We start from the raw sequence: 24,291 nt of genomic DNA, 5'->3' as shown, positions 1-24,291 counted from the left end.
TTATGTCACATGCCAGTAATACCAAACCTTATTCTGATTCTGATTATGCTCCCTTGTAAAATCCTTCACTGCCCAGAGAAAAAAATCTCTGGCTGTCCACTTGATCTGTACCTCTTATTACCTCGTACACCTCTTATCAAGTCATCTCTCATTCTCTCCAAAGAGAAAAGGCCTGGTCAACCTACCCTCATAAGAAATGCTTTCTAATCCAGGAATCTCCTGGTAAATTATCTCTGCACATTCTCTGAAGCTTCCACAATCTTCCTATACTGAGATGACCACAATATTTGGTACACTTGAACTTAATGCTCAACAAATGAATGCCAACACACCATATACCTTCAAAACCACCTATCAACTTGTGCTACAACTTTTGAGGGATTTAATGAAAAATCCTAAGACCATAAGACACAGGAGCAGAATTAGGCCATTCAGCCCATCAAGTCTTCTCTATCATTTCATCATGGCTGATCCAATTCGCTCTGAAACCCATTCTTCCATAACCTTTCATACCCTAACCAATCAAGAACCTATCAACCTCAGCCTTAAATACATCCAATCACCTGGCCTCCACAACTGCCTGTGGCAAAGCATTCCACAGATTCACCACCCTCTGGCTAAAGGAATTTCTCCTCATCATCAACCTAAATGGACATCCCTCTATTCCGAGGCTGTGCCCTCTGGTCCTAAACTACCACCCTGCAGGAAACACCCTCTCCAAATCCACTCCATCAAAGCCTTTCAACATATAATAGGTTTCAATGAGATCCCTCTCATTCTTCTAAATTCCAGTGAGGTGGAGCTGAGTGATGATGGCGCTAAATGGTGACTCCTTTGCTTGCATCTTCGGAAACAGCTTTATTTATATCTTTGTTATCTTCTCCCCCCCCCTCTTCAAGGTTCTTTTGATGACCCTTACCTGGAGTTACACGCTGATATCAGTTCTTTGTGGGAATGGGACCTGCTCTCAGAGCCTCACGACCAGCCATTTTTTGATATGCCAATGATGCGGCCTGGAAGGCTAGTGTGCCTTCAGGGTGCTGGATTTTCGTGGCTCTGGAGTTGGGCTGTTTCAAGGTTGGTGCCGTTGCCTGATGCGTTGTGGGAGAACAAGAAAGATCAGAAACAGCAGGCCTGCTGTTGGCTGTGTGCCCAGAGGCACAGAGCTTGGAAAAAGTGATGCAACAGACTTTTAATGCCATAAATCAGAGAGTTGTTTTGTTATGTCTCTCCTCTCACTGTGAAACAGGGACACTTCTTCTTCCCTTGGGAGGGGGAGAGAGAGAGTACCTGTGGTATGTCAAGTACTGGGTGAACGAGTAGTCTTCGGGGTACTGCAAGTCTGTTCCTTTATTGATGCTTTGATGCATGCTTGAGTGCTTGGTGGGGGGGCGCCGATGCTTTTTTGCTGGTGGGGGAGGCGGGTGGTCATTGCCTTGCTGCTGTTTGTGTGCAGGAGGGGGAGCTGGGGGGGATTTGGGGTTCTAACATTTAACTGTCATTCATTTTTGGGGCACTCCTCTGTTTTGCGGATGTTTGTGAAGAAAAAGAATGTCAGGATGTATATTATATACATTTCTCTGACATTAAATGTACCTACTGAAATCTATTGCAACCTGTTGAGTAAAGGCTCAGATCGTTCCTCATGATAAGCCTTTAGTTCCCAGAATCATTCTTGTGAACCTCCTATGAACCATCTCCAATGTTACCACTACTTTCTTAAACAAGAGGCCCAAAACTGTTCACAATTCTCTAAGTGAGGCATTATAAAGCCTTCGTATTATATTCTTGCTTTTATATTCTAGCCCTCTCAAAATGAATGCAAACATTGCATTTGCCTTCTTCACCACTGACTCAACTTGCAAATTAACCTTTAAGGAATCCTGCACGAGAACCCCCAAGTCTATGCTTATATTCCTTCTACCAAAGTACATGACCATACACCACCCGGCACTTAATTCCATTTATCACATCTTTGTCCACTCTCTTAATCTGTCCACATCTTTCAGTGGCCTCCCTGCTTACTTAACACAACCTGCCTCTTCGTATCATCCATGAACTTGATCACAAAGCCATCAATTCAATTATCCAAATCAATGACATACAACCTGAAAAGAAGCGGTCCCAACATCAATCCCTGTAGATCATCACTATCACTGACAGCCAATCAGAAATGGCTCCCTTTATTCCCATTATTTGCCTATCAATCAGCCAATGTTCTATCCATGCTAGTATCGTTCCTGTATTATCATGGACTCTTATTGTTGAGCAGAAATATGTGTAGCACCTTGTCAAAGACCTTCTGAAAATTCAAGTACACATCAACCAATTCTCCTTTGGCTATCCAGTTGCTTATTTTTTCCAAAGAATTCTAACAGATTTCTCAGGCAAGATTTTCCCTTAAGGAAACAATGCTGACTTTGGCCTATTTTATCTATTGATTCTTGAAAGATCATTAATAATGATTCCATAATCTCTTCAGCTACCTCTTTCAGAACTCTGCAGTGCAGTCCATCTGGCCTAGGTGACATCCACCTTCAGATCTTTCAATTTCTCAAGCACCTTCTCCCTAGTAATAGCAACTGCACTCACTTCTGTCCAATAACACTCTCAAACTTCCAGCATGCTGCTCGTGTCTTCCATAATGAAGACTGATTTTCTTGTCCCCCATTACAGTACTACCTTTCTAGCATCATTTTCCTGTAGTCCAATATGCTCTCTCACCTCTCTTTTACGCTTTGTGTTTGAAAAAAGTTTTGGTATCTCATTTGATACTGTTGGCTAGCTTACCTTTATATCTTATCTTCGTCCACCCCCAACCCCTAATGGTATTTTTGTTGCCTTCTATTAGTTTTTAAATGTTTCCCAATCCTCTAACTTCCCACTAATTTTTGTTCTAGTGTATGCCCTTTCTTTTGGTTTTATGTTGGCTTTGATTTTACTTGTCAGCTACGGTTGCCTTTTTAAGTAGTATTACACTACTTATTTGGGATGTATTTATTCTTCCAAATTGCTTCCAGAAACTCCAGCCATTGCTGCTCTGCCATCATCCCCACTAGTGTCCCATTCCCATCAGCTTTGGCCATCTTGTCTCTCATGCCTCTGAAATCTTGTTACTCCACTGTAATACTGATACATCTGACTTTAGCTTCTCCCTCTCAAATTGCAGAGTGAATTCTTTCATATTATGATTACTGCCTCTTAAGAGCTCCTTTAGGTTAAGCACCCTAATCAAATCCAAATCCAGAACAGCTGTTCCCCCCCAGTGGATTTAGCCCCAAGCTGCTCTAAAAAGCCAATTTGTAGGCATTCTACAAATTCTCTTTTGGGATCCAGCACCAACCTGATTTTCCCAATCTACCTGCATATTGAAATCCTACATGACTATTGTAACATTGCCATTTTGGCATGTCTTCTCTATCACCTGATGTAATTTGCAACCCACATCCTGGCTACTGTTTGGATGCCTGTATCTAACACCTATCACGGTCTTTTTACTTAAGCAGCGTTTTAACTCTACCCACAAGGATTCTATATCTTCTGATCCTTTGTCAGTTCTTTTTAAGGATTTGATTTCATTTTTTACGAACAGAACCCCAGCCCCTCTGCCTACCTGCTGGTCCTTTCAATACAATGTGTATCCTTGGATGTTAAGCTCCCAACTATGATCTTCTTTCAGCCATGACTCAGTGATGCCCACAATGTCATACCTGCCAATATCTAGCTGCACTGCAAGATCATCAACCGTATTCTGTATACTGCGCGCATTCAGATATAACACCTTCAGTCCTGTATGTCATCCTTTTTGATTTTGTTTCTGCTGTGGGCCGAATCAAAGGTGATGATAAATAAGCATACAGGAGGGAGATAGAAAATTTGGCTGAGTGCTGTCATAACAACTACCTCTTAATGTCAGCAAGACCCAGGAACTGATTGTAAATTTCAAGAGAGGGAATCCAGAGGTCCATGAGCCAGTCCTCATCAGAGGAAGAGAGGGTTAGCAACTTTAAATTCCTGGGTGCTACTATTTCAAGGACCCTGTTGTGAACCCAGCATGTGTGCAATTGCAAAGAAATCATGACAGGGTCTCTACTTCCCAAGAGTCTGGGGAGATTTAGCATGGCATCTAAAACTTTGACAACCTTCTATAGATGTGTAGTGGAGAGAGTGTATTAATTGGCTGTATCATAGCCTGGTATGGAAACCCCAATGCCTTTGAACAGAGAATCCTACAAAAAGGTAGTGGATTCAGCCCAATACATCACGGGTAAATCCTTCCTAACCACTGAGTACATGTACATAAAACACTAGTGTAGGAAAGCAGCATCCATGATTAAACATCCTCACTACCTAAGCCATGGTCTTTTCTCACTGCTGCCATTAGGGAGAAGGTACAAGAGCATCAGGTTCAAGAACAGCTTCAACCCCAGATCCATTTGGCTCTGGAACAAAAGGGGTTAACTGCACTCACTTGCCTATCCATTGAAGTGTTCCCATAACAAGTGATCTCACTTTAAGGACTCCATATCTTGTTATTTCATGTTCTATTTATTTATTTATTGCTATTTATTTATATTTGCATTTGCATAGTTTGTTGTACTCCAGTTGATCTTTCATTGATCTTGCTATAGTTAATATTCTATAGATTTGCAGAGTATGCCCACAGGAAAATGATTCTCAGGGTTATATGTAGTGACATATATGTACTTTGATAATATTTACTTTGAAATTTACACTGCAGCTCATCCCACTGACTGCAATTTAGCCCTATCATCTGCTTGTCCTTCCTGACAGTCTCACTACACACTGCCCCTGCTTGTAAACCAACAGCCCTATCACTCAGTTCACATTCCCCTGCCAAATAAGTTTAAACCATCCTGAACAGTTCTAGTAAACCAACCCACGATCAGGTTCAGATACAACCCATTCATTTTGTACAGGTTATAGCTTCCCCAGAAGAGATCCCAATGATCCAGAAATCTGAAACCTTGACCCCTGCACCAGTTTCTTTGCCAAATCATCTTATTCTTGCCCTCACTGGTACACTGCACAGGCAGCAATCCAGAGATTTGCTAGCCTGGAGGTTCTGCTTTTCAGTTTTCTCTCCAAATTCTCTTTTCAGGCCCAAATCCCTTTTTCCTGCCCATGTCATTGGTGTAGCAAAACTTCTGGCTGTTTACTCTCCCTCTTTAGAATGCAGTGGACCCAATCCAAGCCACCCATGACACTGGCACCTAGGAGGCAACAAAACATCCAGGTGTCTCTAACATTTCCACAGAATCTTGAGTCTACACCTGTAACTAAAGAACCTCCTGCCACTACTACAGTCCTCTACTCCACCCCACCCCTTTCCTTCTGAGCCACAGTGCCAGAAATGCAGGCGCTGTGGTTCCGCACAGCCCCCCCCCCCCCCAAAGTATTCTTATTATTGAAGGGAACATCCACAAGTTTCTCTGTGCTGGCTGCCCACTTCTCCCTCTCCTGACAATCACCCAATTGCCTGACTCCTGCAACCTATCAGGTGGCTACCCCGATCATCTCCTCAGTTTCCCGTAAGAGCCAAAGGTCAACAAACCGCAGCTCGTTACACCTGCAGTAGATGTGCTTATTTAGGAGGCTTGAGGTCTAGAATTCCCACATCTCATACAAAGAATGCAAGACAGCTCTTGGACCCATTCTCACTGTTCTATGCACTAACAGACGAGGAACGAAGAAGAAGAAGAAACAGATACTGACCTCGCCAGAATCTCACAAAAGCCTGTGAGCCTCTGTTTCTCCACACTGTTGAGAATACTTTTTACATTATCCTCTTCACCACCAAACCTCTATGCTGTCTGCAAACTTACTAACCCAGCCTTCTATTTCCTCATCCAAGTTATTTATAAAAATTACAAAGAGCAGAGGGTCCCAGGACAGATATCTGTGGAACATCACTAGTCCCCAGTTCTGGACAGAATACGCTCCAGTTACTATCACCTTCTGCAGGCAAGTTAATTCTGAATCCACACAGGTTTCCCTGGATCAAATGCCACCTTTCTGAATGAGTCTCTCATGGAAACCTCATCAAATTACTTAGTAAAATCCATATTGCACATCCATTGCTCTGCCTTCATCAGTCTGCGTTGTCACTTTCTCAGTGAATTCAATCCAGCTTATGAGGCACGACCTACTCCATGAATATAGAATAGTACAGCACAGGAACAGACCCATTAGCTCACCACATGAGCCTAGCATAAGGCAGTCTAAACAAATCCCATGTGCTGGCACACAATCTGTAGACCTATATTTTGTCTGCTCAAGTTTAAATGCCTGTTGAATTTAACTATCATATCTGTTTACACCACTTCCCATAGCAGTGCATTCATAGATCTCTTTTAAACATTCCCCCTTCTCATCTTAAAGCTATACCCACTACTTGATCTGGAAAGGACAGATAGGCTGGAACTACTTTGCCCAGAACCACAAAAATGTTTATAAAATCATGAGGGGCATAGGTAAGATGGAGAGTCATAGTCCTCTTGCCCCAGAGTAATGGAATCTAAAGCTAGAAGGTATAGGTGTAAGATGAGAAGGGAAAGATTTAAATGGAACCTAAGAAGTCAGTTTTCCCACACAGAGGGTGGTGGATAAATGGGAATAGCTGCCAGTGACAGAGGCAGATATGATTACAATGATTAAAAGATAATTGAGGTACATGTAGTTCAGGAAAGCATTTTGGTCAGCAAGAACAAGTTGGGCTGAAGGGCTTATTTTAGTGCTATACAACTCTATACTGCTATAGTTCAGCATCTGTAACTGTACTGTACTTTGCTGCAATTATATGTAATATCTTAACATTAATAGTGTTTCAAAACAACACGTATTATGCTTTTCTAATCTAAACTTAAAGCCCCAAGCAACCAAGTGCTTTCATTATTGCATTTTTTTTTGTTTTGTTGATGCAGGTATTAACACAATTAAATGTCAAACTTTAATTACGTATTAAATGAGAAATATAGTGGCATGCAAAAGTTTGGGCACCCCCGGTCAAAATTTCTGTTACTGTGAATAGCTAAGCGAGTAAAAGATGACCTGATTTCCAAAAGGCATAAAGTTAAAGATGACACATTTCTTTAATATTTTAAACAAGATTACTTTTTTTATTTCCATCTTTTACAGTTTCAAAATAACAAAAAAGGAAAAGGGCCCATAGCAAAAGTTTGGGCACCCTGCATGGTCAGTACTTAGTAACACCCCCTTTGGCAAGTATCACAGCTTGTAAATGCTTTCTGCAGCCAGCTAAGAGTCTTTCAATTCCTGTTTGGGGGATTTTCACCCATTCTTCCTTGCAAAAGGTTTCTAGTTCTGTGAGATTCTTGGGCCATCTTTCATGCACTGCTCTTTTGAGGTCTTATCCACAGATTTTCGATGATGTTTAGGTCAGGGGACAGTGAGGGCCATGGCAAACCTTCAGCTTGCACCTCTTGAGGTAGTCCATTGTGGATTTTGAGGTTGTTTAGGATCATTACCCTGTTGTAGAAGCCATCCTCTTTTCATCTTCAGCTTTTTTACAGACAGTGTGGTTTGCTTCCAGAAATTGCTGGTATTTAATTGAATTCATTCTTCCCTCTACCAGTGAAATGTTCCCCATGCCACTGGCTGCAACACAAGCCCAAAGCATGATCGACCCACCCCCGTGCTGAACTGTTGGAGATGTGTTCATTTCATGAAATTCTGCACCCTTTCTTTCTCCAAACATACCTTTGCTCATTGCGTCCAAAAAGTTCTATTTTAACTTCATCAGTCCACAGGACTTGTTTCCAAAATGCATCAGGCTTGTTTAGATGTTCCTTTGCAAACTTTGCAAACTGAATTTTGGCTGCAATGAGCAAAGGTATGTTTGGAGAAACAAGAGTGCAGAATTTCATGAAACGAACACCTCTCCAACTGTTAAGCATGGGGGTGGATCGATCATGCTTTGGGCTTGTGTTACAGCCAGCGGCACGGGGAAAATTTCACTGGTAGAGGAAAGAATAAATTCAATTAAATACCAGCAAATTTTGGAAGCAAACATCACACCGTCTGTAAAAAAAGTTGAAGATGAAAAGAGGATGGCTTCTACAACAGGATAATAATCCTAACCACACCTCAAAATCTACAATGGACTACCTCAAGAGGTGCAAGCCAAAGGTTTTGCCATGGCCCTCAGTCCCCTGACCTAAACACCATCGGAAATCTGTGGATAGACCTCAAAAGAGCAGTGCTTACAAGACGGCCCAATAATCTCACAGAACTAGAAGAATGGGCGAAAATCCCCCAAACAAGAATTGAAAGACTCTTAGCTGGCTGCAGAAAGCATTTACAAGCTGTGATACTTGCCAAAGGGGGTGTTACAAAGTACTGACCATGCAGGGTGCCCAAACTTTTGCTTCAGGCCCTTTTCCTTTTTTGTTATTTTGAAACTGTAAAAGATGGAAATAAAAAAGTAACCTTGCTTAAAATATTAAAGGAATGTGTCATCTTTAACTTTATGCCTTTTGGAGATCAGTTCATCTTTTACTCGCTTTAGCTATTCCCAATAACAGAAATTTTGACCAGTGGTGCCCAAACTTTTGCATGCCACTGTAACTACTAAGCAGGGCAATTGAAAATCTGAAGAGCATAGCAAAACACCCTTCATTCATAGTAAAGTAGCATGTATCATAAGAGCAACCAGATGAAATCCTATTACGCTGGAAAATGGGAAAGTAAATATGTACGCTGATGATCAGTCCATCCCAAGACATAACTAAGTTTCCAATTACACTTAATGGTAGGTGAGAACATTAACTGTTATGTTAAGATGTAAGCTTATACTAAGAAATCTACTACATATTACTTGGTTGGTACGTCCAAACAGATGAGCTTTAATGCTCTCAGCAAATCAAGCTATACATGGGTCAAAGAATATTTCCTTTTTTACTTTTGTTTTTGTTTTCAGCACCAACTTGAATGGATGGAGCCAATGATCTCTAAATTTAAGTATATCTCTGCCAGACTCATTTGAACTTGTGGCTATGTGTGTGATTTTTTTAGGAACAGATAACACCATTACAATAGAATGGCACTGTTCATTTTATGGAAACATATTCCTACCTTAATAAAGGAGCACATCAACTAACTAACCACATGCAAAGACACACGACATGCAATAATATTAAAACCAGCATGCTAGTTTGCATAGGCATCACATTTCATGCTAGATGCGAAGCTTTCTTAAAATATACTTGCTTCTCAGCTATAAGCTCTAATTGAAAGCTGTATCAGTTTCATGGATTTTTTTGACCAACTACACAATTTAACATTTCATTTCAGGATTCAAAGGAAAAGAATCACTAACAGAATAAACACGAGCATTAAGGGACATGCCAAGTTTTATGAAGAAGAAGAATAGCCCTTAACTCAGCAGTGGAGTTATCCGGGCACTGTCTTTTGACGGTGTTTCCATAGCAAGCTATTCTTGTTTTTACAAGGCCGAGTTGCTAGCTTGACGCTCAACCCAACTTGGATTTGAACTCGGGAACCTTCGCTCTAGAGTGCGGCGCTGATATTATTGTGCCACCAAGTGGGATGCCAAGTTTTATAAATCACTTTAAATCTTTTTAAAATACATTAATATGAAGTATTATCTTCTGCAGATTGCATAGTTAGGACCTCATATAATAATGCTGATGTAAAGTAACTGCACATGAAAATCAAAACATTATGTTTTTGGAGCTCAACCATGTACATCATGTACTGAGCTCAAAATGACCTCACCATTCACAATTACATTTAACAAGATACTCATGTGGAATATTTGAGGAATGGTAGATTGGTAATCATGCCCAACACTATTTACAAAGTAGTGTACAGTCTGCTGGTTGTTTATTAATTTTAAATTTACAGTAAAAGTATTTAGACCTTTCAGAGAAACTTATTTTAAACACACCCATCCATTTTCAGCTAAATATTATGTATTTTAGTTTGTTATTGCCATCCATTTTTCATCTTACCAGATGTTATTCAGTAAAGTTCAATGGGCCAAATGGCCTAATTCTGCTTCTATATCTTATAGTCTTCTAATTTCTGCTTCTCTTTATTCCCAAGAGTTTAGATTTAAAAAAATCAAAGCACTGATTACAGAGACTATAAAGAAACTAATATGCAAGTAGGTTGTTCTGTCTTATCTAACTGTATCTGTTTAAATGATATTTTCCATGTATGTATCCTGTTGAGCACAATGCTACTGCAAATCTGATCAAAGCAAGAGAAAGAGTTACTTTTTCATCATTAACTTTAGGATGCACATCATGCCCATGTGCTTTATACTGCAAAAGTTAAAAGTAATGACTCCCTGTAGCTTTATGTGCTCTACCACTATGAATGAATTTAGAGACAAAGTGTGCAAATTGACTGTCCTGATGCAGGGTCTGGAATTGAAATATTGAGCTATACAGTACTGTGCAAAAGTCTTAGACACATACAGTTACAAGAAAAAGTTTTTGAATCTTTTGCAATTACCTGGTTTTCTGCATTAATTACTTTAAAAATGTGGTCTGATCTTCCTTTAGTCACAATAATAGACAAACGCCACCCCCCTCAACTAATAACACACAAACAATTGCACTTTTCATGTCTTCATTGAACACATTGTCAAATCATTCACGGTCCAGGCTGGAAGAAGTATGTGAACCCTTGTACTAATAACTAGTAGATCCTCTTTCAGCAGCAATAACCACCAACAAACATTTCCTGTAGCTGCTGATCAGACTTGCACAATGATGAGGAGGAATTTTAGATCATTCCTCCATACAAAACTGTTTCAATTCATTAATAATCTTGGGAAACCAAGCATGAACAGATTTCTTTAAGGTCATGCCACAGCATCTCAATTGAGTTAAGGTCTAGACTTTAACTTGGCCATTCCAAAGCACAAATTTTCTTCTTCTTAAACCATTCTCTTGTGTTTCAGATCATTGTCTATTGCAGCATCCAACTTCTACTGAGCATCCAAGTGACAGGCCGCTTCCCTGACATTCTCCTGTAAAATATCTTGTTACAATTTTGAATTCATTGTTCCGTCAATGATTGCAAGCTGTTTAGGCCCTTCCATGATGCTCTTTACACCTTGTTTCACAGTTGGGATGAGGTTTTGGCGTTGGCATGCAGTGCACTATTTCCTCCAAACGTAGTGGTATGCATTTCTCCCAACAAGTTCAACTTTTGTCTCATCTGTCCACAGAACACTGTCCCAGAAGTGCTGTAGAACATCTAGGTGGGCTTTTTTGCAAACCTGAGATATGCAGCAATTGTTTTGTTTCATGTTTGGAGAGCAGTGGTTTCTTCCGTGGTGTCCTTCCATGAACACCATTCTTGTTCAGTATTTTTCTTATAGTGGACACATGAAGAGACTTTAGCAAATTCTAGGGATTTCTGCAGTTCTTTTGCTGTTACTCTTGGGTTTTTTTTCCCACCTCTTTCAGCATTGCACGTATGCTCCTAGGGAGAGTAGCAACAGTACTGAATTTCTTCTATTTGTAGACAATTTCTCTCACTGTTGACTGATGAATACTCCGGTTAGAAATGCTTTTGTAACTTTTTCCAAATTCATGCATCTCTACAATTCTTCTAAGGTCTTCTGAAAGCTGTTTGATCGAGGCATGGTGCATATTAGCATATCTTTCTAGAGGAGTGCAGGATCCACCAGTAACCTGTCTTTTTTTTATATGGCAGGGGACTTCTACAACCCACATCTCCAATCTCATCTCATTGACTAGAACATCTGATAGATAGATAGATAGATACTTTATTCATCCCCATGGGGAAATTCAACTTTTTTTCCACTGTCCCATACACTTGTTGTAGCAAAACTAATTACATACAATACTTAACTCAGTAAAAAATATGATATGCATCTAAATCACTATCTCAAAAAGCATTAATAATAGCTTTTAAAAAGTTCTTAAGTCCTGGCGGTTGAATTGTAAAGCCTAATGGCATTGGGGAGTATTGACCTCTTCATCCTGTCTGAGGAGCATTGCATCGATAGTAACCTGTCGCTGAAACTGCTTCTCTGTCTCTGGATGGTGCTATGTAGAGGATGTTCAGAGTTTTCCATAATTGACCGTAGCCTACTCAGCGCCCTTCGCTCAGCTACCGATGTTAAACTCTCCAGTACTTTGCCCACGACAGAGCCCGCCTTCCTTACCAGCTTATTAAGACGTGAGGCGTCCCTTTTCTTAATGCTTCCTCCCCAACACGCCACCACAAAGAAGAGGGCGCTCTCCACAACTGACCTATAGAACATCTTCAGCATCTCACTACAGACATTGAATGACGCCAACCTTCTAAGGAAGTACAGTCGACTCTGTGCCTTCCTGCACAAGGCATCTGTGTTGGCAGTCCAGTCTAGCTTCTCGTCTAACTGTACTCCCAGATACTTGTAGGTCTTAACCTGCTCCACACATTCTCCATTAATGATCACTGGCTCCATATGAGGCCTAGATCTCCTAAAGTCCACCACCATCTCCTTGGACTTGGTGATATTGAGACGCAGGTAGTTTGAGTTGCACCACATCACAAAGTCCTGTATCAGTTTCCTATACTCCTCCTCCTGTCCATTCCTGACACACCCCACTATGGCCGTGTCATCAGCGAACTTCTGCACATGGCAGGACTCCGAGTTATATTGGAAGTCTGATGTGTACAGGGTGAACAGGACCGGAGAGAGTACGGTTCCCTGCGGCGCTCCTGTGCTGCTGACCACCGTGCAAATAGCTTTTGTAGAAGGCATTACCCCAGAGGTTCACATACTTTTTTGAACCTATACTGTAATTGTTTAAATGGTGTACTCTGTCAATTTGGCAATGATTTTGTTCCAAAGATTATCTAAGAAACAGTATAGCTAACAATCTGGAAATAAACTATCATGTAGTATAAACATATGAACATGCTTTCGAAGTGTCATATTTACCTTTTATTTGGATCTTTTATAAGCAATCCTGACAGCAATGATTTTGCATCAGACGATAGGGTTCTGGGAAATTTAATGTCCTCCATTAGGATCAATTCAAAAAGCTTCTCATGGTCCTGATTGTAAAAGGGTAGTCGGCCACACATCATTTCATACATAACAACACCGAGACCCCACCAGTCAACAGCACGGCCATAATCATTGTCTTCTAACACCTAGCAAGGCACATAAATAAAGGACAAGTTTGTCATGGATTATAATTCTTAAGGCTAAATTTATTCAAAGTATTAATCATTCAGGCATATTTGAGTTAAAAGTGTCAAAATCATAAAATGTTGACATAGGTATTCATTTTCATTATAATGCAAAGTATTTCACAAGAAACTGAAACTTCAGTCCTTATTTCTAAGTTTCACATATTCACAGAGAAAAATATACACATATCTATCAGAAAATCTTAATTAAAAACTTTTCCAACAGATCTCACACTCCTTGTTCATGAGTTCAGCAAACACCCAACAATTTCTCACCTTATATTTCAAATTAGAATTTCCTTATACATATCTTTTCAAAAAGTACATTTAAATGGCTGTTCTTAGCTAAAACAATCTGTGAGTCAGTCATTTATTAGGTGCCGCGTTGTATGACACCCTCATTTCAAGAGGACTACAATATAAAAGCAAGGATGTAATGTTGAGGCTTTATAAAGCACAGGTGAGCCTTCACTTGGAGTATTGTGAGCAGTTTTGTGCCCCTTATCTTAGAAGGGATGTGCTGAAACTGGAGAGGCTCAAAGGAGGTTCAAAAAATTATTCCAGGATTGGATGGCTTGTCATATGAAGAACATTTGATGGCTCCGGGCCTGTATTCACTAGAATTCAGAAGAATGAGGGGTGACCTCATTGAAACCTATCGAATGGTGAAAGGCCTTGATAGAGTAGATGTGAAGAGGATGTTTCCAATGGTGGGAGAGTCTAAGACCAGAGGACATAGTCTCAAAATAGAGGGGTATCCTTTTAGAACAGAGATGAGAAGGAATTTCTTTAGCCAGAAAGTGGTGAATCTGTGGAATTTTTTTGCCACAGACAGCCATGGAGCCCGTCTTTATGTATATTTAAGGCAAAGGTTGATAGATTTGTCAGGGCATTAGGGGATACAGGGGAGAGGGGGGAAAAATGGATCAGCCATGATGAAATAGTAAAGCAGACTCAACGAGCCAAATGGCTTACTTCTGCTCCCATGTCTTATGGTCTTATCTTAAAATCTTAATAAAAAATTTTCCTTGCTCATGCACCCAACAACTCTCACCTGCAATGGTGGTGGAGGCAGATATGATAGGGTCTTTTAAGAGACTCCTGGACAGGTACATAGAGTTTAGAAAATATAGAGGGCTATGGGTAACCCTAAGTAATTTCTAAAGTAAGTACATGTTTGGCAGCATTGTGGGCCGAAGAACCTGTATTGTGCTGTAGGTTTTCTATGTTTCTATGATATTTCTAATTAAAATTTCCTTATACATATCTTTGTGAAAAGTACATTTAAACTGCTGTTCTTAGCCAAAACATTTTGTATGTTATTCTTTCATTATGTGCTGGGTTGTATGATGTAGGTGATCATGGTCTTTCAATGACCATGAAGCATCTTTACTAGATGGGTGACCCTAGCCATTATCAATACTCAGCCTGCCATCTGTGGTTGCATAACCAGGATTTGTGATATGCACCAGCTGCTATACGACCATCCATAACCTGCTCCCATGGCTTCACATGACCCTGATTAAGCAAGTGTTCTTGCCCAAAGGTGACCTGCAGGCTAGTGGTGGGGAGCACCTTACACCCCCTTTTGGTAGAAACCTATCACCACCACACCACCCGATTCTGCATGTACTCCAAGAAAATGGAAGACTAGATTGTGCCAAAATAAAGACTGATAAAGCAGAATTTTAGAGGCAGAGTGAGAGATATCACAGGAACAATGAAAATTAGCAGAGAACAGAGTTGCTAGTAGTCACTTTGCCAGCAACATGTCTAGACAATTAATGTTGGTTGGCAGATAGTCTGCGATTTGATACTTCATTTTAAAATAATTTCATTTTAATAGTTTTGCCACATTTTTGTCACTCTTGCACAAAAACAGCACTCTAAATGATATCTCACTTCCAGGAAACTTTTGACATATACACAATTTAACTTCTCTGTACCAGTTGGTGTGAATAAATTCTGTACACAAATTTGGTACAGGTATTATTTTTAGTTTCTTTTCAACAACCCTCTTGGTACCATCTTTTAAGAAAAATAAGTAACTGTCCATGACCTTACAACACGTTTAGAAGTATGCATGAGAATATATATTGTCTCTTTTTAAAAAATGATATTATACCCTCAACTTTCAACCTGTTAGTATACAAAATTTCTCCATTTATAATGTATAGCTAATTGAGTACATAGCACAGAGAGTTTCATAAAATCCATCTTAAATCATTATCACTCCAGCAACATCTGGGCTATGCTAGGAATTCTGATCAAAGAATATGATTTTACCAGTTACTCTACAAATAGAATTACAATTGTTTTAATAGCAAATGTCTTCAGAGCATCAGTCAGTGAAACAAGCATTTATTATCACTTAAAACAGTACACAGAAAACTCCAATTGAAAGATGATATACAAATATGTAGCAATAGATAAAATAAAATTACTTGATAATGTTTGGCCTTTCAGATTTTTTTTCTTCCCACCTGACAATCTACTGTTTCCACTGAAATACACAGTACAATACATGGTAAACAGGCTTTTGATTGAATTCCAATCATTTGCAGATACAAGTAAAACAGCCTCAATGTTAATACGCATTTACTAGCTGCTCTTCTCAGTCCAGCTCATTCCTAGGCAATAATTAAATTTATGTTAAGCAAGGGGAATTCTGCAATACGTCATTCAATACAATGGATATGATGTTCAAGCAACACACACAAAATGCTGGAGGAACTCAGCAGGGCTGGCAGCATTTAGGGAAAAGAGAAAAAGTTGACGTTTCGGGCTGACCTTTCATCAGGACATTGTGTTTATGAAGTTTATAAAATGATAAGTGGCTTAATTGGAATAGGGACAGTCAAATCTTTCTTTCCCCCAGGATAGAAATGTCAAATATTACAGACATGCGTTTAAGGGGAGAAATTTAAGGAAATAATGGGGCATTTAAAAGAAGTATATACAGGTGCCTGGAACAGGCTGTCAGGGATTCCAGTGGAAGCAGATATGATAGGGGTGCTAAGAGTTTGAGGTAGGTACATGAATATGCATGCAATGGAGGAATATGTAACATGTGCAAGGAACAGAAATTCAGTTTAATTTGGCATTATGTTAGGCACCAATATCACGGGCATGTTCCTGCGCTGTACTGTACTTCTCTCCACATCATTCAATTCATCGTCTATTCAAATGTCTGTCTAAATACCACTTAAACATCATTGAATCATTTCCTCTTTTGCCAGCATGCTCCAGACCACTCTTTTAAAACATCTCCCTCAAATCTTTAAAACTCATTATTCCTCTCTCATTAAAGCTATACCCTCCTGTCTTTTCTTACCATGGGGAAAACTTCTATCAACTCTATTTATGCTTCCTGTAATGTTAGATACCTCAGTCAGGTTACTAATCACCGTCTCCTTTGCTCTATAGAAAGCAAACATAGCTTATCCAAACTAACCCTGCAACTATAGTCCACCAATTAACATAGAACATAGAATAATACAGCACATTACAGGCCCTTCGGCCCACAATGTTGTGCTGACCCTCAAACCCCGCCTCTCATATAATCCCCCATTAAGGCAATTAAGGCAACATTAAGGCAATGTTCTGGTGATCTTCTCCAGACTGGCGAGTGCAATCACATCTTCCCTGTGGTAACAGTGATTACAGCTGTGGTTTCTCTACTATTTTCTAAAAGCTTAACCCAACCTTTCAACTTTTAAACTTTTTGCCCCAGTCCATGAAGCTAAGAATACAGTATGTCTGCTTCACCATCCTATGTATCTATGTGGCAACCTTGAAAGATACGTGGACTTGAATCGCAAGGTCACTCTGTTCATCAACATTCTTAAGTGTCCTACCATTTACTGTACAAGTCCTACACTTACCTGCCTTTTCAAAGCCATCACTTCACACTTATTCAGATGAAATTCCATCTGCCAATGAATCACCCCACTTTCCATCTGACTTGTACAGCAACTTGAAACTACTTACCTCAGTTTTTGTGTCATCTAGAGATTTGCTCATCATACTTCCTAGATATACATCCAAGTTAATGTGTGCTCATACTACTAGTGACAGACATCATGTAGACCTTCTTCTTCCACCACCTCTGCCTCTTATCACAGGCAGTCAAACTGCTAAATAGCTGCTCTACCTGACTCTGCTTTGGACACTAACTTGCACTGGATACTTATAACTTGTTTTTAACTGACATGTGGCTGTTGTGTTTTACTATTTATTGTTATGTTTATTATTTAGTGTTGCGTTTGTTATGTTATGATTGGACTGCTCCTGGGAAACGCTGTCTCATTCTGCCCTGCAGAGCTGATGTACGGTTAGAATGACAATAAAGTTTTTGCATCTTGAATCTTGAAAGTCAATTTTGGATTCAAGTAGCCAGCTTGCCTTGGATATCCATATGCCTTGACCTTCTGGAGCAGCTTAGCATGCAAAAGTCCATATACAGTAGATAATGTCATAAAGAGGCAAATGAAAACACAGGAATGGAGGAATATGGATTCCTGTGCCTGACTCTTCTATGTTTTAATGCCTGCTGTGCTTTCATAATTTTCCTATTATTTCAAAAAAACAATTTATTAAGACAAAATCTCCCTAACACAAAGCCATCCTAACTATTCCCGATCAATTCCCTGTTTCTCCAAATACACATACATCCTATATCCCTCAGGATTTTCTCCAAAAATTTCCCCACCATAAACACAAATCTGTAGTTACCAGGCTAATCCCTGCTGCCCTTTTTAAACAAACAATATTAGCTACTGTCTGATTTTCTACTGCCTTGCCTGTAACTAATGAAAATCTTTGTCAGGTCCCCAACTATCTCCTCCCTTACTTCCAACGCCATCATAATATAAAAGATGAACCAGACTATTAACAAACTCCCTCCCTGAACTCACACCTAAACTCAAAAAAAAGCATTAAAGAACAAAACTTAACATTGATGCCATGAATAAAAAGGATACAACCATATGGCAAAAGAAAGACAGAAAGAATCAAATTACTTACAAAAAAAATAAGAGGAACCTGGATAATCATTAGACAACTGAGTACAAAACTGTTTAATTTATCTGAACATTCCAGAAAAAATTAATTAACTCTACTCAATATCTGAAAATGATCATTTACAGTAAAAATACTTTAACAATCAATTTTGTCACTTAATATTGTAGTACATACGTACATGTTTTCAACAAACGAAAACACAGAAAATTTAGCTCTATTGAAGTATAGGTTTGAGTACACACAACACCTTATACTGGAATATTATACAAGTACAGGGGTTCCTAACATGGAGTCCACAGACCGTTCAGTAAATGGTAGAGGTCCATGGCATAAAAAAGGATGGGAACCCCTGCCCCCTGTCAAGAAGGTTCTAACATCAACATCTTGGACAAAACATTGCAAATATATTTATTTTAATGTCTCTTTCCAATCATTATTTTATTCTAATAATGACGAAGGGTCTCGGCCCGAAACGTCGACAGTGCTTCTCCTTCTAGATGCTGCCTAGCCTGCTGTGTTCTACCAGCATTTTGTGTGTGTTGTTGTTTGAATTTCCAGCATCTGCAGATTTCCTCGTGTTTATTATTTTATTCTATTGTTTTGCATTATATCAATAAAAGACACATTGTTTAAATTTTGCCTCTTTGTAAGTAAAGACTGCTATCTTGAGTAATCAACTGTTCCACACCATTATCTCCAATATCGTAAACATACAATGCACATTTATACGATAATGGTCACAGGTTGCACTTCAGGTTCTGTTGTAGGATAATTCATTCATCTTGCAGAACATTCATCATTCTGTTTCATCTAGTGCAGTAAATGCCAGGCATGCATGTAGATATTGCTGCATATTATCTTTGAAACTTGCATGGCTCTTTACATTTTATTATTGTTACCAATTATTAAACACACAATGATGTGAATGAAGGCTTATACTGTATGTTTCTTTATTTTCCTTTGGCTAATTAAAAAAACCATCTAAAATATATCAGGGAAAAAGACAGAGGTGTATGTCAGTCAGTAGTTCTATATCCTTCACTTTAGACATAGATCCCGTAAGCATCATTTCCTACCACTCAGTGTATATTTTCTCTCAATATCTGGTTAGATAATAGCATGACACAAAGAGAGCCCTTGCTATGCAAATTAGCCAATGAAACATTCATGTAGTATCAGCTCACTGTAGATAAAACTTGGACTGAAATGACATTTCACCCAAAAGAATAATTTTGGTTCACATAAAATATGAAAATAATCTTCCAGTTACAGTAAAAACATTTACAATGCTGTTAAATTGTGAAAAAGATGGAATTAGGTGTCACAATAACAGCAACTGAAGTTTAATAGAAGGGCATAACAATACAAAATTATGATACTTGCCATGATGTTTTCTAATCTGAGATTTTTAATGCACAATAGTAGACCAATGTGGTCTATGATAAAATCATTTATAACAACAGTAGCCAGAGGTGAATCCAATAAATGCAGCCAAATAGAACATGGAATACAAGGAGTCCAGCGTGCCACAAAGTTACATCTTGCATTCAGCAGAAAATGAGGCCTTCACCTAATGTGGTAATATGATGAATATTTTGTAAGATGAATCATTAAAGTGGTAACTTTCTCACTGTCCCAAATTAGAATGGCAAAACAGTGCAATTCTGAAGCACACCATATTACATTGTCAGGAGAACACTTATTCAAAAGTATTTCATCAGCTGTGAAGTTTGCAGGCTATTTAAGCGTATTAAGAGGTTTGTTTCTGTTTCCAACCTATTAACAAGGTTTCACCTTAATACGTGAAATCTAAAGTAGTGCAGATTGTTTCAAAGTACCAGATGAAACAACACAGATGAATGTGAGTGAGAAAAATAAAAGAACTTTCTAAAATCTATGTTCTACTTTTATGAGATGGCTCAGTCTATAGGCTTGTTAATCACAGATATAACTAACATACAACTAACATAAGTAACATATTTTGAGGCATGAATGGTAATTTATCAATTATCAGACTTGACTAAATGTTCATTCATATTGACCATAATATCAAATTAAAATAAAGGACCATTATTTCAGAGTTAAAAATATTTGAAATTATATGTAATGTGTGGAGCACCATAAAGCCAGTCAACATCTCAAACTACCAATATGACTCTAAATATTCATAACTTTTGTTAAACAGCAGTCTTAGTATTTGATCTGATAGCTACATCCATTACAGAAAAAAAACTAAATTAAAATTGATAAAACCTGAAAAAAAAATTGCTAGAAAATAGAAACATGGGAAACCTACAGCACAATACAGGCCCTTCCGCCCATAATGCTGTGCTGAACATGTTCTTACTTTAGAAATTACCTATAGCCCTCTATTTTTCCAAGCTCCATGTACCTATCCAGGAGTCCCTTAAAAGACCCTATCGTATCTGCCTCCATCACCACCATTGCCGGCAGCCCATACCATGCACTCACCACTCTCTGCGTTAAAAAATACTTATCCCTGACATCTTCTCTGTACCTACTTCCAGCATCGTAAAACTATGCTTTCTTTGGTTAGCCATTTCAGCCCTGGGAAAAAGCCTCTGACTATCCACACAATCAATGCCTCTCATCATCTTATACACCTCTATCAGGTCACCTCTCATCCTCCGCTGCTCCAAAGAGAAAAGGCTGAGTTCACTCAACCTATTCTCATAAGGCATGCTCCCCAATCCAGGCAACATCCTTGTAAATCTCCTCTGCACCCTTTCTATGGTTTCCACATCCTTGTTGTAGTGAGGTGACCCGAATTGAGCACAGTATTCCAAGCGGGGTCTGACCAGGGTCCTACATAGCTGTAACATTACCTCTCGGCTCTTAAACTCAGTCCCATGGTGAATGAAGGCCAATGCACTGTATACCTTCTTAACCACTGAGTCAACCTGTGCAGCAGCTTTGAGTGTCCTATGGACTCAGACCCCAAGATCCCTCTGATCCTCCAGACTGCCAAAAGTTTTACCATTAATACTACACTCTGCCATCATATTTGACTTAGTAAAATGAACCACCTCACACTTACCTGGGTTGAACTCCGCCTGCCACTTCTCAGCCCAGTTTTGCATCCTATCAATGTCTCATTGTAACCTCTGACACCCCTCCACACTATCCACAACACCCCCAACCTTTGTGTCATCAGCGAATTTACTAACCCATCCCTCCACTTCCTCATCCAGGTCATTTATAAACATCATGAAGAGAAGGGGGTCTCAGAACAGATCCATGAGGCACACTACTGGTCACCAACCTCCATGCAGAAATTGACCTGTCTAGAACCACCCTTTGCCTTCTGTGGGCAAGCCAATTCTGGATCCACAATGCGAGGTCCCCTTGGTTCCCGTGCCTCCTTATTTTCTCAATAAGCCTTGCATGGAGTACCTTGTCAAATGCCTTGCTGAAATCCATATATAGTACATCTACTGCTCTACCTTCATCAATGTGTTTAGTCACATCCTCAAAAAATTCAATCAGGCTTGTAAGGCAAGACCTGCCCTTGACAAAGCCAGGCTGACTATCTCTAATCATATTATGTCTCTCCAAATGTTCATAAATCCTGCCTTTCAGGATCTTTTCCATCAACTTACCACCCACTGAAGTTACACTCACTGATCTATAATTTCCTGGGCTATCTCTACTCCCTTTCTTGAATAAAGGAACACCACCTGCAACCCTCCAATCGTCTGGAACCTCTCTCATTCCCCATTGATGATGCAAAGATCATTGCCAAAGTGCTCAGCAATCTCCTTTTTGACTAGATTTTCAACAGCCTTTGTACATCACGGTTTCTGTACTCTACCATCCTTTCCGTCGCATCGGAACGCCACACAAATATCCCCTGAACATTTGCCACATTTCTACCATACATTTCCCTGAGGAGAACATCTGTTCCTAATTTATGCTTCCAAGTTCCTGCCTGATAGTTTCATATTTCCCCTTACTCCAATTAAATGCTTTCCTAACTTGTCTGTTCCTATCCCTCTCCAATGCTATGATAAAGGAGATAGAATTTTTGATCACTGTTATATACAGGCAGTCCCTGGGTTACGTACGAGTTCTGTTCCTGAGTCCGTCTTTAAGTCGGATTTGTACGGAAGTCGGAACAAGTACATCCAGTATTATTTAGCGTCAGTTAGTCAAACGTTACCTTTCTATGCATATAAAACACTTAAGAAACGTATGTATTCCAATAACTAAACCACTGCGTTGCTTAGTAATAATTGTAGCTTTCATCGGGGCTGTGCCTTTCACATGCTCCATTATTCTTACTTTATCCATTATCCTTTAAAATTGTTCCGATCGTTGACCAGCTATAGCTTAATGCTCTTCCAATGACCGATGGCGTTTCACCTCTTTATTATTTCCACTTGGAAATTGGAACAGAAACGCTGCAGGTGGCGGCTCCTGAGGTCCGCTGGGTCCTAAGGGGCACCGCATTGAGACAGGCTAAATGGGACAACTGGGGGCTGTGCTGGGTTTGGGTATTTGATCATCCACAATATTGCGCATGGGAATTTAAACTGGAGGTGGTAGTGGGTTTTTTTTTCGAGGTCGAGTTGCGAGTTCGACATCAACCCAGCACGGATGGTACGGGAGTCACTGGATCAACATCAACCCAGCACTGGAGCGGTCTATCACTGGATCGAACTCGGGAAACTCTGTTCTCCAGCCTGGTGCTGATCTCACTGTGCCACCAGCCGACCGGAACGGGAGGTGGGGGGGGGGGCGGGGTCAGGGTGAATCTTACTAAGAAAATTTTAAGCCAAATACAAAGTTAAACACTCAACACAGTGTCAACGGCAAGGACTTAAAATGGCGGACTGCATCGCGATCCAACTTAAAATGGTGGACGGCGTTCTCCTTCCTCGGTTTATAAGTACAAGTTGTCCGTAAGTCGGACGTTCGTAACTCGGGGACTACCTGTATTGCAAATTAGAATATATTATTAATTACAAAGAAAAATTCTTATTTTTTTGTACATTTTCAACTTCATGAAGTAGCTTCCTAGTTTATTTTCTAGAAATATCTCTTAAAAAGGATGCTCAATGTCAGCAACAGCTGAAAGAACCAAACAGAACTAGTATGTATTGAGAATTTTATTCAGCTGGCTTTCCATCCAACTAATGAGATCGATCAATTAGTTGAGTGATGTCACAACGGTCTTGCACTAAACATCAGTAAGATGAAGGAATTGGTTGTGGACTTCAGAAAGGGGAAGTCAAAGGAATACAAACCAGTCCTCATCAATGGATCAGCAGTGGAAAGGAAAGGCTGTTTCAAGTTCCTGGGTGTCAACATCTCTGGAGATCAATCAGTGGCCCAATATACTGATGAAATTATAAAGAGGACATGGAGTGGCTATATTTCAATAGGAGTTTGAGGAGAATTGATATGTCACCAAAGACTCTAGCAAATTTTTACAGATGTACCCTGGAAAGCCTTCCAACTGTTGATCCACTATCTGGTATGGAGGGGTCACTGCACAGAATGGGAAAAAAATTGCAGAAAGTTACAAACTCAGCCAACTGCATCATTGCTAACATCAAGGAGGAGGGACAGGAGCCTGAAGACACTCACTCAATGTTTTAAAAATAGCTCATTAACTCTGGAGAAGTCCCAATCACTGCCACCAAACTCAGTTCAGTTACCCTGGACTGCTTATTTCTACCTTCTACCCAAGATCCACAATCCTGGTTGCCTGGGTAGGTCCACTGTACTTGCCTGCTCCTGCCTCTCTGAACCCATGTTTGCATACCTCGACTCCATTCTATCCCTCTTGGTTCAGTCCCATCCACCTACATCCAGCATAATTCACAAACTCTCCATCTCCACACCTTCCAATTTCCTGGCCCTGACTGCCTCATTTTCACCATGGATTTCCAGTCCCTATACATTTCTATCCCTCATCAAAGCAGCTTTAAAGTTTTTTGCTTCTTTTTCAACAAAAGATCCAACCAGTTCCCCTCCACCATCACTTCCTCCATCTGGCAGAAATGGTCTTCAACCACA

General features: G+C 39.8%; 1 protein-coding gene across 7 annotated transcripts in view; it reads right to left on the bottom strand.

Moving 5' to 3' along the window:
- akt3a (v-akt murine thymoma viral oncogene homolog 3a) overlaps positions 1–24,291 on the bottom strand; it is a 442,785-nt gene that overhangs the window by 23,072 nt on the left and 395,422 nt on the right. For all 7 annotated transcript variants that reach the window (XM_073050478.1, XM_073050483.1, XM_073050481.1 and 4 more), the window contains one exon: positions 12,974–13,188. In XM_073050478.1, coding sequence (XP_072906579.1) covers positions 12,974–13,188 — 215 coding nt within the window. The remainder of the gene's footprint in view (positions 1–12,973; positions 13,189–24,291) is intronic.

The sequence above is a fragment of the Hemitrygon akajei genome, chromosome 7 (genome assembly GCF_048418815.1).
Source record: "Hemitrygon akajei chromosome 7, sHemAka1.3, whole genome shotgun sequence".
Lineage (NCBI taxonomy): Eukaryota > Metazoa > Chordata > Chondrichthyes > Myliobatiformes > Dasyatidae > Hemitrygon > Hemitrygon akajei.
This window is presented reverse-complemented; position numbering and strand designations above follow the sequence as displayed.